The sequence below is a fragment of the Micromys minutus genome, assembly GCF_963924665.1.
Source record: "Micromys minutus genome assembly, chromosome: 10".
Lineage (NCBI taxonomy): Eukaryota > Metazoa > Chordata > Mammalia > Rodentia > Muridae > Micromys > Micromys minutus.
In genome coordinates, this window is record NC_137979.1 from 43,724,965 (window position 1) to 43,740,547 (window position 15,583).

Sequence of the window (15,583 nt, forward strand, 5' to 3'; positions counted from 1 at the left end):
TTTGTGTGTGCATGCCTCAGACATGTCTTTAATCCCAGTGCTTGCTCTGGGAGCCCAGACAAGAACTGAGGTATATCTTACATACCAAAGCAGACCTGGCCTCAGGTTCTCCCAGCATCCCTCAGTCCCTACCTGGAATACCCTGCCCCCAACTGTGAACTTTTCAGCCCAGAGGCTGGGCTGCTCTTTCCCTCAGAGGCTCCTCCCTATATAATCCAGACATTTCTCTCTCTCCCTCTCCCTTCTCCTTCTCTTCTCTCTCTACAGGCATGCACTGCACCCACCTTTCTCTCACTGCTTCCCATGGTGATTCCCCTGACTTCAACCCTTGGAGCCAGTGAACTGGTCTGAGAGCACCCTCCCAATAAACCTGCCTTTAATAATATACTCTAATCTGGCTTGAATCGGCACATTTCATCAGCAAAGAAATAACCAACCCATCAGATGGTACTGAAACTCTGGGTTTGAATTGGCTCATTTCACCAGCAGAGAAATATCCTATCACCTAGTACTCAGGAAACAGAGGCAGAAGGATCTCTCTGGGTTTGAGGCTAAGTTCCAGGATAGCAAGGGATACACAGAGAAATCCTAACTTGAAGAACAGACAAACAAAACAGAAAAAAAAAAAGAAAAGAAACTTTGAGGCCAGAGAGTCAGCTTAGGGGTTAAGAGCACTGACTGCTCTTCTAGAGAACCCAGCACCCAACCCACATGGCAACTCATACCCATTAGAGTCATCTTATGGGATGGACTGTACTCCGCTCTATCCCACATAGCTCCAGGATAAAAGACATAGAAACTCTTTTTTTATTTGGTGTTATTTAATTGGTGTTTTGAAAAGGTAGGGAAGACATTTATGATTACATTTTATTACATTTACTTGTGTGGGGAGCTACACACACGGAGGTCAGAGGACAGCCTGCGGAGTTCTCCCCTGCCAGTTCAGGCCCCTGGGATTATAGCCAGGCTGCCAGGCTTAGTGGAGGGCCTTTACCAACTGAACCAGGCCACCAGCACAGCTATGAGTTTGTTTTAATAACAAATAGTAAAAACCAAATTACAGCCAGTTGTTAAAATTCTTCTTTAATTTTTTTTTTTAAATGGTCCACCAAAATCAGTTGGGGGCTTTCATCTGAATGACTGACCCTGTGAAACCTTTCCCACCAAATGCTAGTCTAAACCCCATGAGACACTGAGCAGGCCTCCCTCTTGGTCCTGTGGTTGAGATTCCCAAGTGCTCAGCACCAGATCTCTCACTTCTGGGTGAAAGAAAAGGCATTCTGGTCCATCAGTTCCCCTACTGGCTCCTGGAGGACATTAACCAGTTCTACGATGACAAAGACGTATGTGTCATCAATGTCTTGAATGATGAACTTCTTCCCCAAGGCAATGGACTCATCCAAGTACAGCAAGAACTGCTTCATGGCCGGATCGCATTCTATAAGCCCTCCTTTCAAGATGCTGACCATATTCTCCCAGGCAGATGGTGCAGATGACTTCAAGGGTTCTTCCTCACACAGGAAAACCGTGATGCAATGCAACGACATAGAAACTCTTACAAGCCGTTTGCACTATGCTGAGCAGGTTCTGAGCTATTCTAACTCATCCCAGCCATCAGCTCTGTGTTACTTGCTATTTGAGTCTCTCCCAGCTAGCCCTGTTCCACGTGAGTCCTCGGGGAAAATTCCTCTTGGCCATGTGCTCCTGGTCCATCCTGCTCTCATGGTTACCTTCTCCTCTCTTCCACTTCTCCGTTCCCTTCTCACGTCTCTCTGATGACCCCATCACTCAATACTAAGTCCTGCCTTCCTTTCCTTTCTGCCCGGTCAAGCGCCCCAGCCATTTATTGACCAACCAGGAATTATTAGGAAACATTCTTTACAATACATAGGTTATTGTAATACAGTGCTCTGAGACCAGGTTACAATCTGAATAGGGACACAGAAAACTCAGCTTCTGAATACACCACACAAAACTAACCCCAACACACATCTGTCTGTAACTCTTCTGACACTCACACAGACAGACAGACATGCAGGCAAAACACCAATGCACATAAAATAAAAATAATTTATATATTTTAAGTCAGAAAACTAGTTGTTTCTTCCCCCCACCATGTCCATTCTGGGGATGAGACTCAGGCCAGAAAGAGAGTGTGGAAACACTGCAATGTGAGACCCAACAAATGAGAAAGAGTGACCAACAGAGGAGCCTTTTGATGAGTAATTATTATCATCATCATCATTTTTGGACTTTCAAGACTGGTTTCTTTGTGTGGCCCTGGCTGTTCTGGAACTCACTCTGTAGACCAAACTAGACTTGAACTGCCTGCCTCTGCCTCCCACGTGCTGGGATTAAAAGTGTATGCCTATACCGCACCACACCCAGATTATTATTATTATTATTATTATTATTATTATTATTTTATTAATTATTTTAAAACAGGCTTTCCCTGTGTAGCCCCTAGCTAGCCTAGTACTTGCTGTGTAGACCAAGCTGGCCTCAAACTCACAGAAGAACACATTTCTGCCTCCCAAATTTGCTGTAATTAAAGGCATGCACCACCATACCCAGCAAAGTCTGATTGTTTGTTTTCGTGTGTGCTAGCTTATCCATATGTGCACCACATGTGTGAGATGCCTGTGGAAGCTAGAAGAGGGCATCAGATCCCCCTGGAACCTGAGTTACAGGTGGTTGTGAGCCACATGATGTAGGTGTGGGAACTGAACTTAGGTCTCCTGCAAGAACAGCAAATACTCTTGACTATGGAGCTGCTTCTCCAGTCCCCTTGAAGAGGACATTTAAGAAGAAACTTTCAGGCCACTAAGATGGCTCAATAGGAAAGGTACTTGTCACCAAGCCAGACAACTGAAATCCAACTCCTAGGACCTAGAAGGCAGAGGGAGAGAATTGCAGCCTGTAAGCTGTCCTCTGACCTCCCGCATGAGCACAGTGGTACACCCTTCCCCCCCTTCGGTAAGCAAATAAGTAAATAAAGAAGTGGGTAAATAAAAGAATCAGTAAGTGTAAACAGAAAGGTGAAAGTTGGAAAGGGAAAGGCTTGATGTTTTACGCCTCAGGAAGTCTGGTGAGAGATCGTGATGCTATATACTGAGGCCCTCAAGGTCAGAATGGGAAAACCTGTCCTGTCCCAAGCGTGGGAACCCTCCCACTAAACTAATTAGCCCAACCAGCTTGAAGAGGTCACATGAAGCCTGACTCTTCTCAATGGGTATGTTTGAAAACACCTCCTCCCTGGACACGGTGGCTTTTGACACAGTGAGAGAGCTCGTGTAAAAGACATATCTGTCAAGTGTTCTGAATGGCTGGCTGCCCAAGCACCGGTAACTATACTCTGGCCCCATCAGTCCACAGGCTCAAGCTGGATTTCGGGTGTGTTGTGTCCTATTGGCCTCATCTGCCCCTGGGTCTTGAAAAATGTCTGGGGGAGGTTCTCATCAGCCCACGGTTCTTCCCCCCCCCCCAGTAGTATAAGAGGAAGGGAAGACTGCTCCCGGAGAGAGGTCTCCACCTGGTCTCACTGAAAGGCTCTGTCTTGAGATCAAAAAGGTAACTTGAGTCAGCAGTTAAGCAGGTTGCTCTTCCAGAGGTCCTGAGTTCAATTCCCAGCAACCACATGGTGGCTCACAACCATCTGTAATGGGGTCAGATGCCCTCCTCTGGTGTGTATGAAGACAGCGACAAACGTAAAATAAATAAAATTAAAAAGAAAAGAAATCTCGAAAAGTTCTTTATAATGAACTATTTGTCCCAATGATACTTACTAGGGGATCCTGAGGGGAAAAGTGAGCCTTACCGGACATTCAGGCTGGCCCAGGACAGCCACGTGGAAACCTCTGGGCACCAAAGCCACGGGCTCCCTACCTAGGCCAGAATAGGCAGTAGGTGGGAAGAGAGGGGGCAGGTTCTGGTTCACCTGAGAGACTGGGAGGTGCAGAAAGGGGCCCAGAGGGAAGAATCCAAATGGGGAGACGAGGTTCTGCAGCGTGGGGGTCGGGGGGAAAGCTAGTCCAGAGATAGGGGATGCACACAGAGGCCAGCCACGCAGGACTGGGCGGAGGGGAGGCGTCGCGGGGGGCGGGCACGGGGCGGGGCGGCACTGTCAGTGCAGACAGGGAGCGGAATGCAGCGTCAGGAGGCCTGGCCACGTCCGCACCCGGGGGAGGGGGACTCGGCCGCCCAAGCCGGGGGCGCAGCGCCGCCCACCCGAGCCACGGAACAGCAGGTACAGAGCACAGAGTGTGAGGTCCCGAGGCGGCGGGATCGGTGGTTGGGGGCAGCCGATTTGCCTCGGGCTCCTGAACTAGGAACTTTGTGCCACCACTGCTCAGCCCCGGAGAGGGAGGGAGCCCGGGAGAGGGAGCCCGGGCCCAGGGAGGAGAGAAAAAGTTCGTCCTGGAGCGCACAGACGAGGAGGCCTGGCCTGAGTGGAGTGTCGCGGGACTGAAGTTCTGGGGAACTCGTCGCAGTGATAGGAACTGACTTGGGTGGCGGGGATGGGAGCGAGATTCTGGCGGGACGAGGGAGGAGTGGGAGTGGCGAGATGGTCTGGTTGGGCTCCTTTGCTCCAGGGTGATGGCCGCGCGCATCTGGAACTGGGGGTCATCTGGACACAAGGAGGCTCGGCGCCGCTGTTCCCCGGGCCCAGGTTCTGTGATACACTCCGACTCGGGCTCTGGAGCAGTCAGTGCATGACAGAACTTGGGCCCGGTAGGACTTTCTGCACCCAGCGAACTCAGCACCCACTCCTCGGACCTGCAGTAAAAAAATCTGTCTGGGAGTGGAGTGGGCACCGGAAACGGTCCATGTGGCACAGGGTTGGGCTGGAACCAGCTGTGGATTGGGGGGATAGCTGGCTCCATAGGGCCCAAGACACAGTGTCTACTTTGAGTCAGGGGTTCCTTTCCCGTTATCAGTTTCAGGAACCTTCTCTCTACACCATCAAGGCTGTCTTCATCCTAGATAATGATGGGCGAAGGCTGCTGGCCAAGGTAACCCCTCCCCACAGGAACCCCGAAGACACTTCCATATATCCCAGACAAGCGGTCCCCACCCAGCCCATCTAACTCCTCCTGTAGTAGAAACTGTGCATTCTGGATGGCAGAGCAGCCCATCTTAGGTTCTCTAGAAGTCACATTGTCCACCCTATGCCTTATCAGTCCAACAGCGAGGGGCTGGGTGGGATGAGTGGGGATCCTCTCTGTTTATTACTCATGTTCCCTGACATGTCTTCTCCTTGTCCTTGCTCTGGCCAGCTGCATCCTGGGTGTGGGAAGCTCCACCAGAGGGATCAGTGGATAGTTGAGCCCAGGACCTAGGAATCTGAGTCCCTGAACTGTAGACAAAGTGGCCTATGTAGTTTTGTGTTTCAGCTAGGTAAACACCAAGGACTTAGCATAATGTTGTAATAGAATCAGATGGGGTTGGGGACACCATCTAGTCCTGCTCTTTTTCTTTACAGATGTGGAAAATGAAATCTAGGATGCTAAGTAGGTTGCATGAGGTCACAGGATCGGACTCAGGGTTTAGATTTGAGGCACCAGGTAGTTTTCCTCGAACTCCCATTCAGTTATACGGTATCCATCCTACATGGCCTAGATGAAATGAGCTAAAACCATTTGAAGCTAAGTTTTGGGGTAGACCAGATGGCTCAGTGGGTAAGGCTGACAAGTTTAACAGTTTGAGTTGGATCCTGGATTTACATAACTGAAGGAGGAAACAAATTCCTCAGGTTGTCCTTTGACCTTTCTTCTTCTTCTTCTTCTTCTTCTTCTTCTTCTTCTTCTTCTTCTTCTTCTTCTTCTTCTTCTTCTTCTTCTTCTTCTTCTTCTTCGATTTATTTATTTATTTCATGTATGTGAGCACACTGTAGCTGTCTTCAGACACACCAGAGGAAGGCATCAGATCCCATTACAGATGGTTGTGAGCCACCATGTGGTTGCTGGGAATTGAACTCAGGACCTCTGAAAGAGTAGTCAGTGCTCTTTACTGTGGAGCCATCTCTCCAGCCCCCTTTGACCTCCAATCTTACCCCCCTATATAACACACATTAAATAAATAAATGTTTAAAAAAGAAAAAGAGAAGACTGTAGAAAGAAAGGAAAAATGCTCTAAATATCTGCCTGAAAAGGCAATGTGGATTGCTTTTCATCCCAGCACTCAGGAGACAGAGGCAGGTGAATCTCTGTGAATTTGAGGCCAGCCTGGGATATACAATAAGATCTATTTCAAAAACAAACATAAAAACTCAAAAAATAATAAATAAATAAAATTCCTGCCACTGATATAATTAACTATAAGAAAAATTTAATAATACTTTTGTTTTGTTGTGACCAGGTTGGCCTTAGACATATCCTGCTTTTCCTGCTTCTGCCTCCTGAGTGCTGATATCACTGGCAGGCATGGAATACCATCCCCCATGTGTGTGTGTGTGTGTGTTTATGTCTGTATCTCTGTGTGTGTGTTTGTGTGTGTGACTGTGTGTGTGTTTGTGTGCCTGTATGTGTGTCTGTGTGTATGATTGTGTGTGTGTATGTGTGTATGGTTTTTGAAGTAGGGTTTCTCTGTGTAGCCTTGGCCATCCTAGAACTCACCCTGTGAACCTGGAACTCAGAGAGTAGCCTGCCTCTGCCTCCCAAGTACTGGGGTTGAAAAATGCCACCACAACCAGCCCATGATTAATCTTGTTTGCCTGTTTTATTGATTTTTTTAAAAAAGATTTGTTTATTTGTTATATGTAAGTACTCTGTAGCTGTCTTCAGACACACCAGAAGAGGGCATCAGATCTCATTACAGATGGTTGTGAGCCACCATGTGGTTGCTGGAATTTGAACACAGACCTCTAGAAGAGCAGTCAGTGTTCAGTCAGAACAGAATGAGCCATCTCTCTAGCCCCTTGTTTTATTTTATTTTATTTTATTTGAAACAGGGGCTTACTTTATAACCAAAGCTGGCCTGGAATTACTATGTAGCCCAGGTTAGCCTGGAAATCACAGTGATCCTACTAAAGCCTCCCAAGTGCTGAGATTACATGTATGAGTCATACTTTTTTTTTTTTTTTTTTTTTTTTTTTTGAGACAGGGGGTCTCATGTAGTCAAGGTTGGTTTAGAACTCCTGATCTTCCTCCTTCTTCCTCCCAAGTGCTGGGATTCCAGGCATGTGTCACTATACCCAGCTATAACATCTAAATTAAATACATTAAAGCTTTTTTCAGTCTTCATAACATGCAAACGAGCTTGTTCACCATGGTAGGAGACAGCAGAGAGACTGCTGACTTGCCTGCAGAATTGGCTACGAAATACAAAGTCCACAAGCAGGAAACCGAGCTGACCGCACCTTGCATTGGCCGATGGGCAGAGGTGGATCGGCATTGCCAAAGCCTCTGAGGCCTCCTTCTAGAAGGTCCTGTCCCGGTTAGATATTAAGAAATTGAAGATGAAGCAGCGGTGGTCACACCTTTAATCCCTGCACTCAGGAGGCTGAGGCAGGTGGATCTCTGAGTTCGGGGCCAGCCTGGTCTACAGAGCAAGCTCCAGCACAGCTGATGCTACACAAAGACATCGTGAATGAAAACAAACAAACAAACAAATCGAGGCTAGCCTGGTCTACAGAGCAGGGTGGCACAGTGGGACCTTGTCTCAAAAATAAAACACTTGAGACAGTGGCCCAAGAATGGAGGCTAGTGGTAAAGCACTTAGTTGCCTAACATGCATAAGGTCCCAGGTTCCATCCCCAGCTCTTCAAGGAAGGGAGGAAGCAAGGAAGAAGGGAGGAAGGGAGGGAGAGAGGGAGGGAAAGAAGGGAGAGAGGGAGGGAGGAAGAAAATGGGTTGGGAAAGAGAAGACACGCTGGATACAGATCAGAGTTAGAACACTTTTTTAGCATGTATGAAGTCCTTGGTTGCAGCCCTGGCACTGCTTGAAGGAAGGAAACACAAGAGGAAGGGAGGGAGGAGAGATGGGAGGGAAGGAAGAAGAGAAGAAGAAAAGCAAAGAGGCAGGAAGGCAGGGAGGGAGATAGCCAGGGAGGTTCCAAAGGCAGCCTCGATATTTCTCATCTTTCATTTTCTTTGCTTGGAGGGAGGTGACAAGGAGGTCCAGCCTCGAGCGCCCCTGATGCTCCCTGCCAGCCCCTGCCTTCCACACCAGCCCCCGATGCTCCCTGCCAGCCCCTGCCTTCCACACCAGCCCCTGATGCTCCCTGCTAGCCCCTAACCTCCTTGCTAGTCCACCCCACTCCCAAGGCAGGAGCTGGCTCCATGCAATGACTATTACTTTTCTTCTCTTTCTCACAGTATTATGACGACACATTTCCCTCCATGAAGGAGCAGATGGTTTTCGAGAAAAATGTCTTCAACAAGACCAGCCGCACCGAAAGTAAGGCCCGCCCATCCTCCACCGAAGCTCTCAGATGTCTGTCATCTTCTCCATCTGGACACATCTGTCCTCGTTGGCCTTCCACACCCACAGGCCATTGCCTTCTTCTCTGAGGCTCTTTGTCTCTCCTCCCCAGCTGTGTTTCACTCCCTTCTTTCAATCTTCCTGGAACCTTTGCTCTCCATCTCGCTCATCCACACTCCTCTCAGCTGAGGAGGCCGACAGTGTGCCCCCTACACACACTTGGATCTGGTCCCAGGCATTGCATGGTGGGAGGGGTGGGGAGGTCACCCTTAGGCTGGGTTTGTTCACTCTTCAACAGGAGGTCTCGTCTCAAGACAAAGCATAAGGACTGGGACAAAGGACACGGAGCAGACTTCTGGTCCCTGGTCTTGGTGGTCTGGCCAGAGTTCCTTGAGAAAGGAGGAAGGAAACAAAGGGAGAGGCCTGGGGAAGCAGAGACCAGGCTAGCCCCAGGCTGGGGCTGGGGTATGCTGATCTGAGAGCCTTCCCCCTTCCAGGTGAAATCGAATTTTTTGGGGGCATGACTATCGTCTGCAAGAGCAGCATTGACATCTTCCTGTATGTGGTGGGATCTTCCTCTGAGAATGAGGTGAATGTCAGAGATCAGGTGACAAGAAGGTTCTGTCCTGGGCTGGAGTTGGGTTGTGGAGGCTCACTGTTGGTACTAGCAGTGGATCTGGGGGGTTGAAGGACAGCCAGAATGGGTCTCTCTGCAATCATACACATCCATAATGTTCCTTAGGTCCCTCGGGAGCCAGAAATAAAAACATCACACCTTCTGTAGGGAGCTGTTGGTTCTCACTAAGCATGTTCAGAGAAGGAGACACCCAGGGGAGCACTCCAGTGTCCCCCAGCCCAAGCCTAGTTCCCCCTCTCAAATCAAAGAGTAGCTAGCCTCCAGCCAAGCCCTCCCTGACAAGGAAGTCCCTCCCACTTGGCCCACACAGGGAGCTCAGAGGCCCACTTTGGACCTCTCAGCTTCAGCTCTCTTCCTCCCACACCCTCCTCCTCAGCTGATGCTCCTGTCTGTGCTAGCCTGCCTGTTTGACTCTCTGAACCACATCTTAAGGTAAGTAAGACCCTCTGCACCCCAGGGCCCAGCTCTGGGCCTTTCCCTTTGTCCCAGAGACCTGGCTTTTTTTGCCCTGCTAATCCTCTTGGAATCCCTGTGAGTCTTAGAACCAGAATGACTTCCTCCAAGGCCCCTGACTTCCATAATGCTCCAGGCAGAGCCATGCACAGCGTAATGATCAGATAGCAAATCTCAAGACATGGACTTGCCTGAGGTCACAAGTATTTCTATCCACAAAAGTTCCAAATGTGGGGAGAGGAAGGTCTTGTTACATAGTCCACACCAGCCTTCCCTCAGTCCTCCTCGGTACCACATGCCCTACTATAAACAGTATTTTTAACTTTAAACTCGGAGTTGGTTTTCTCCAAATCTTCAGTTACTGATACCTACCCCCAGAGCATGGCCTTGGCCCTAGCCTGCTCTCTGCTCAAGAGTCCCTGGCACCTCTCTGCTCCCCCTGCCTTTTGTCTTCCTGCCCAGGCCTTGTTGGGAAGGGATGCTCAAGAGAGAGGAGCTGCCTCCCTCAGAGGGGGATTGGTTCCTCTTGGCCGCCAGAAAGCTTAGGCTCTTGTGTCTGTCCTCAGGAGGAACGTGGAGAAACGCTGGTTGCTAGAGAACATGGATGGAGCCTTCTTGGTGTTGGATGAAATTGTGGATGGAGGGTGAGGAGGGGAATGGGATAGTAAGAATGACCTCTGTGGGCTCAGCACTGGGAGCATCCTGGTCCAACTCTCCGGTCAACTCATTCCCCCTTCCTCTACATATTCCTACTCGGCCGGCCCCCAACCTTATTCCTATCTTCCCGAGAGGGCAGAGGGCGAAATCATCAGCCAGAGTCAAGTCAAAGGGGAGAGTAGCCAGAGAGCCACAGCCATGGGCAGCCAGATAGATGGAGTTTGGGGAAATCAGGTTGATGTCCAATGCCAAGAAGGAATATAGACACCTGACCCTTTCTGAGAGGACCTCAGAGAATCCTCTTCCAACACCAGTGGGATACTCGACATTGACTCTCTGTGACTCTACTTTCTGGGTAGAAAGGACACTATCAGGATGGTGAGGATCCTACAAAATGATGTGTATAAAACCCATAGTTCTCATTGGTAGCTTGGGGCTGTGTGTGCATGTGTGTGTGTGTGTATGTGTGTATGTGTGTGAGAGAGTGGGGGGGGGGTTGGGGATCGGTCTTGGTTTGCTAGGTTGGTGGCAAGCACGTTTGTTGGTTGTGCTGTCTCCCAAGCCCTTCAGTTGAACATTCGCTCAAAGATGGTCATGGAGGCGGCCCGTGGTAGAAACTGTAGCAGGAGCAGAGCTGAGAGTCCCTATGGGAAGGGACAGATGTGACCTTAGGACTACCTCTGGGAAGGTCCCTGGAGGAGAGACACTATGGGGTCTATTAAAGAACTAAAAATGACTTGTCAGAAGGGGATCGCATCACCAACTCACCCCAAATTTTCTCTTATCTTGTAGTGTGATTCTAGAGAGTGACCCCCAGCAAGTGATTCAGAAAGTGAATTTTAGGGTAAGCCTATACCACACTCCCATCTCTCCCAGACTGCCTTTCCTGTCTTCCCTACCTTGGCCTCTCTGGGTACCAGGCTGTCAGGGCTCAGCTGGAGGGAGCCCAGCTACTCAGACATCTAAGAGGGAAGCTTCCAGTTCATTCTCCATAAGAACAAAAGCAGCCCCTCCCCATCCTCCAATGAGCAGCTTGGATGGAGGAGTCACTGAGCCCCCAAAATGACTCCGGGCCTTGGGGCTGTGGGTGCAGTCTTCCGGTTTGCTTTTTCCACGTCTGCAGTCTGCAAGTCTGACACCTTTCCCTTACTTAGGTCCCTTTCCCTTTCATGCAAACAGAAGGGTCCCAGGTTGGTTAAGGATGTTGTTCAGTGGTAGAACGCTTGGCTATCATGTGAGAGCCTGGGTTTAATCCCCGGTAGTGGAGAATGGGTTACTGGTGGTCCTAGCTTCCAAACGACAGGCCGCAGGACCTCCGTCTGCTAGGCAGCGATGACTGTGCAGTTCTGGATCTACACCCTCACCGTGCGAGCCTTCACGGCTCTACGTCACCAACTCCCTTCTGCTCTGACTTTGCTTTGTGACTCCCCTTTCCCACAGACTGATGACAGTGGCCTAACGGAACAGAGCGTGGCCCAGGTAAGCCTCCTGCATCTGCTTTGGCCAGAAATAGGCTAAAGGACACGGAGAGCTCAGTGCCCCAGGGGAGAGAGTCAGAGTTAAGAAACCAGGTGTGGGACTAGGGATGAACTCTTGACTCAGAGCAAGTCACTGGAGGCTGCTAAGCTCTTGGGAACTGGGCGGTGAGAGATGGGTGGGCAAATTACCACCTGCTCACCCCATCTCCTAAACTAGCTCCCCTGATGATGCCTGGGATACTTGTTACCAAAAGCAATGTGGAGGCTCAGATCCCTCATATTTCCTCCATCTTGGACAGAGAAGCCATGTGGGGCCATGCTGGGATTGTTAAGTGTCACATCACCTGGTCATAGGATCTGTACTTGTCTCTTTTGCTCTGAGTAGCTTGGCAGTTGAAAAGAAACCAACCACTCAATTGCACAGCCCTATCTGGGATTCACGCAGACTATGGCAGTGCAGTGTGTGTGTGTGTGTGTGTGTGTGTCCTGGTTATTGTCAGCAGATTGGGTCCCTAGCTTCACAGATTTCCTGATAGTCAAGCCCAATGGTTTGGCCTCAGCTCTGTCCTTCTGCAGGTCTCTCTGCCCAGACTTACTCTGTTTCTAAGAACTTTCGTCCCTTGGCATAAGCTATTCCTAATGTGGTAGCCCTGCAGAGATGGCATCAGTGGGGAGCACCCACTTCCCTACACTATCCTCATCACCCCATCTGCCCTCTGGTACCCCATGTCTCCTCATCTTCTGATGGAAAAGAATGTGGCCGCGTGTTGGTTTTCAGAGTGAAAGGAGGTTGGAAGAGCCAGTGGCTCACACCTATAGTCTCAGCACTTAGAAGGCTGAGGCTGGATGACCTCAAGTTCAAGGCCAGCCTGAGCTACACAGTAAGTTTCCACCTAGCCAGGGATATAGCATGATATAGGTATAGATATATCATATATATAGATTAGGATATTTAATCTAAAATAAAGTAAAATAGCATAAAATAAACCATCCTGGGCATGGTGGCACACACCTGTATTCTCAGCACTTAGGAGGTAGACAGGAGGATTAGTAGTTCAAAGTCATACCAAGTTTGAGGCCAGAGTGATCTATGTGAGCGCTTGTCTTTAAAAATAAAATAAAATAAAATAAAGGCACCTGCCTCAGAGCCCTGAGCTGAGTCTGACCACTGGGATATATGGTGAGATGAGAGAGCTGACCCCCTGCAAAGTGTTTTCACAAAAGTAAATACACGAAATAAACATTTTAAAGGGGGAATGTTGATGAGTGGAGCAGACAAAACAGTTGGGGAGCACTAAAGGCGTGGCTTGGTTTAGAGCACTCCTCGGGGTTCAATTCCACATGGTGGCTCACAACCATTTTTAACTCTTCTTCTAGGGAGCCTGGTGCCTTCTTCTGGCCTCTACAGGCACCAGGCACATGTGTGGTAAGGAAACATACAGACAGACAAACTCCTAGGCACATACAAAGTTAAAGAGAGGAGAAAGGCACAGCTGGGAAGGGAGATGAAACCCTAGGTGTGGCTCCTAGCCCTTCACAGTTTGGGGTGTGTGCTCCTGATTCAGTGCTTTAGGTTTGGAGGCTGGAGGATCAAAGAACAGGAGTGATTCAAAAACAAGCCAGGCAAGTGGTGGAACACTTTAATCCCAGGACTCAGGAGGCAGAGGCAGGTGGATCTCTGTGAGTTGAAGCCAGTCTGGTCTACAGAGTAAGTTCCAGGACAAACTGGATTATACAACGGAACCCTGTTTTTAAAAACAAAAAAAAAAAAAAAAACAAAACAAAAAAAAAAAAAAAGGGCTGGAGAGATGGCTCAGCGGTTAAGAACATTGACTGCTCTTCCAGAGGTCCTGAGTTCAAATCCCAGCAACCACATGATGGCTCACAACCATCTGTAATGAGATCTGATGCCCTCTTCTGGTGTGTCTGAAAGACAGCTACAGAAAATAAATAAATCTTAAAAATTAAATAAATAATGGAAACAAACAAAAATTAAAAAAAAAACCAAACCCAAACAAACAAACAAAATTAATCACCACCACCACCACCAACAACAAACCCCCCTGTTTGAGTCATCCTAAGCTTTTGTTTACTTTCTCAACATCTCTAGGGCTCTCAGAAGAACAGAGCCTATTTTGAAGAGTTATATTAATTAAATGATTGGCAGGATGGCTCAGTGGTTAGGGGCCATGCTGCCAAGCCTGAGGACGAAAGATGGATATTCAACCCTGGGAATAAAGGCATGGGCTACCACACTGGACTCACAAGTTGTCCTCTTACCTCCATGTGGGCACTGTGGCATTCACACTTTACACACACACACACACACACACACACACACACACACACCACTCCCTCCATCTTTCACAAACACATACACACACAAACACTAAATCAATCAATCAATCAATCAATTAATTAATTAATTAAAATTGCTTAAGGAACTACAGGAACCAGGTCGTGGATGGTTTTATGGTTTATTCTATTCTAAGAGCTTAAAAATTAAGTCAAGCATGCTCAGAAAACAATTTCTATTTTTCTAAACAAGCAAAGAATAAAGACTAATAGGGTTTTGTTTGTGGCCCAGGCTGGCCTCGAAGTCATTATCCTCCTGCCTCGTATCCCCAGGAGATTACAGGCACCGTGTCTGAATATTAGTGGGGATTTAAATAAAGGTTACAGTAGGAACACAAAAATGAAATGTGGAGAAAGGCTTCCCCAGGAGAGATTCAGGAACTTGCTGTCCCCAGCTAGGAGGGAGATACGCAGTGCAGGGTGGACATTTTGGAGGAGACTTTATGCCCAGAGAGGCAGTCTGAGTGTCCCAAGGCCCTTGATGTGTTGGCATCATGTGTGCACAGTGGCACTGATAAGGGGCCACGCTGGACTGAGATGGTTTTTCTTGACAGTAGGAGCACACAACCCACCTGACAGCTTTGCCACATCAGCAAATGGAATGGGGTGCTGAAAACACACCCCGATCAAAGCCAACATCACGGGTTTGTTACGGTGTCAAGTATCTGAGTACAGGCGTGGTTGAGCCTGGGGCCAGTCTCTGCCTGCTTGGTGGCGCTACTGTGGCTTGATATGGCTTGGGGGAGGCAGGGGCCACCGCCTCACCCACAGTTGGACAGGACAAGCTTGGGAGGCAGCTAGCTGGGGCTTGGCTGAAGTCCTCTGGACTGCCCTCTCCTCCAAAGCCTCCTCTCATTTAAACTAAGAGGCAAGCTGCTACCACCTAGTGGCCAGGGCTGGAGAGGCGCCGTCGTCGACCTCCAATAAAGGCATCACTGACGCTCTCAAATATTTCTCCCAACATCCTACTCTCACCTCAGGTTCTTCAGTCAGCCAAGGAACAAATTAAGTGGTCGTTATTGAAATGAAGACCTTGGAGTCAAGGCTTTTTCCCCAGAGAACTTTTGCCAGTGTCTGCATAAGCCCCAAGATCTCAAGAGGCAAGAGAGACCACCCTGCCTTCTCAGAACGGATCCTGAGATCTCCTGCCAGGGATTCTGAGTCTCAAAAGCTTGGCCCCAGCTCTGTCACCCCTGCTCAGCATCCTAACCTGCCCCTGGGGTCATGGGAACCGGCAAAGCCGCCTCTCCTTGGACCTCTGACTCCCTCAGCCTTAATAAACTTCCATTTCCCCCACGAAAGACTGCTTTTCTTGGCTTTGTAGTGTGTGTGCGTGTGCCTGTGTGTGTGTGTGCCTGCCTGTGTGTGCGCACACGTGTATGCGCTATACCAGTGAATGGGGTGGGAGTGGGTCAAGGGCAAGGATGTATTAAACACAAGGGGGGGCAACACTGATACCCTGGTGTCCATGAATGGTTGAGAGGTTAAATAGGACGGTGTGGCATGGTAAGAGTAATGGTGATAGAAATATTCTTCCAGGAAAAGGGGAGCGAAGATGGCGTCCCCGTTTTGTGTGTGCAGT

The 15,583-nt window shown here is 49.0% G+C and overlaps 2 protein-coding genes across 3 annotated transcripts; one reads left to right on the forward strand and one right to left on the reverse strand.

The window, feature by feature from the left end:
* Nucleotides 1–1,253: 1,253 nt before the first annotated feature.
* Nucleotides 1,254–1,469, reverse strand: LOC308426418 (general transcription factor IIH subunit 5-like; the record flags this gene model as incomplete). The annotated part of the gene is made up of 1 exon (XM_080924154.1): nt 1,254–1,469. One exon carries the CDS (start codon nt 1,467–1,469, stop codon nt 1,254–1,256), a length of 216 nt encoding a protein of 71 aa, XP_080780280.1.
* Nucleotides 1,470–4,126: 2,657 nt separating this feature from the next.
* On the forward strand, nt 4,127–15,289 carry COPZ2 (COPI coat complex subunit zeta 2). 2 transcript variants are annotated; one of them, XM_080924304.1, is made up of 9 exons: nt 4,127–4,246; nt 4,938–5,012; nt 8,316–8,397; nt 8,919–9,010; nt 9,435–9,490; nt 10,078–10,155; nt 10,961–11,012; nt 11,609–11,647; nt 14,982–15,289. In XM_080924304.1, the coding sequence occupies exons 1-9, from the start codon at nt 4,145–4,147 to the stop codon at nt 15,027–15,029; spliced, it is 624 nt and encodes a 207-aa protein (XP_080780430.1). In that variant the 5' UTR covers nt 4,127–4,144; the 3' UTR covers nt 15,030–15,289. The 2 variants fall into 2 exon arrangements, with proteins under 2 accessions (XP_080780430.1, XP_080780431.1); XM_080924305.1 differs by lacking the exon at nt 10,961–11,012.
* Nucleotides 15,290–15,583: the final 294 nt, after the last annotated feature.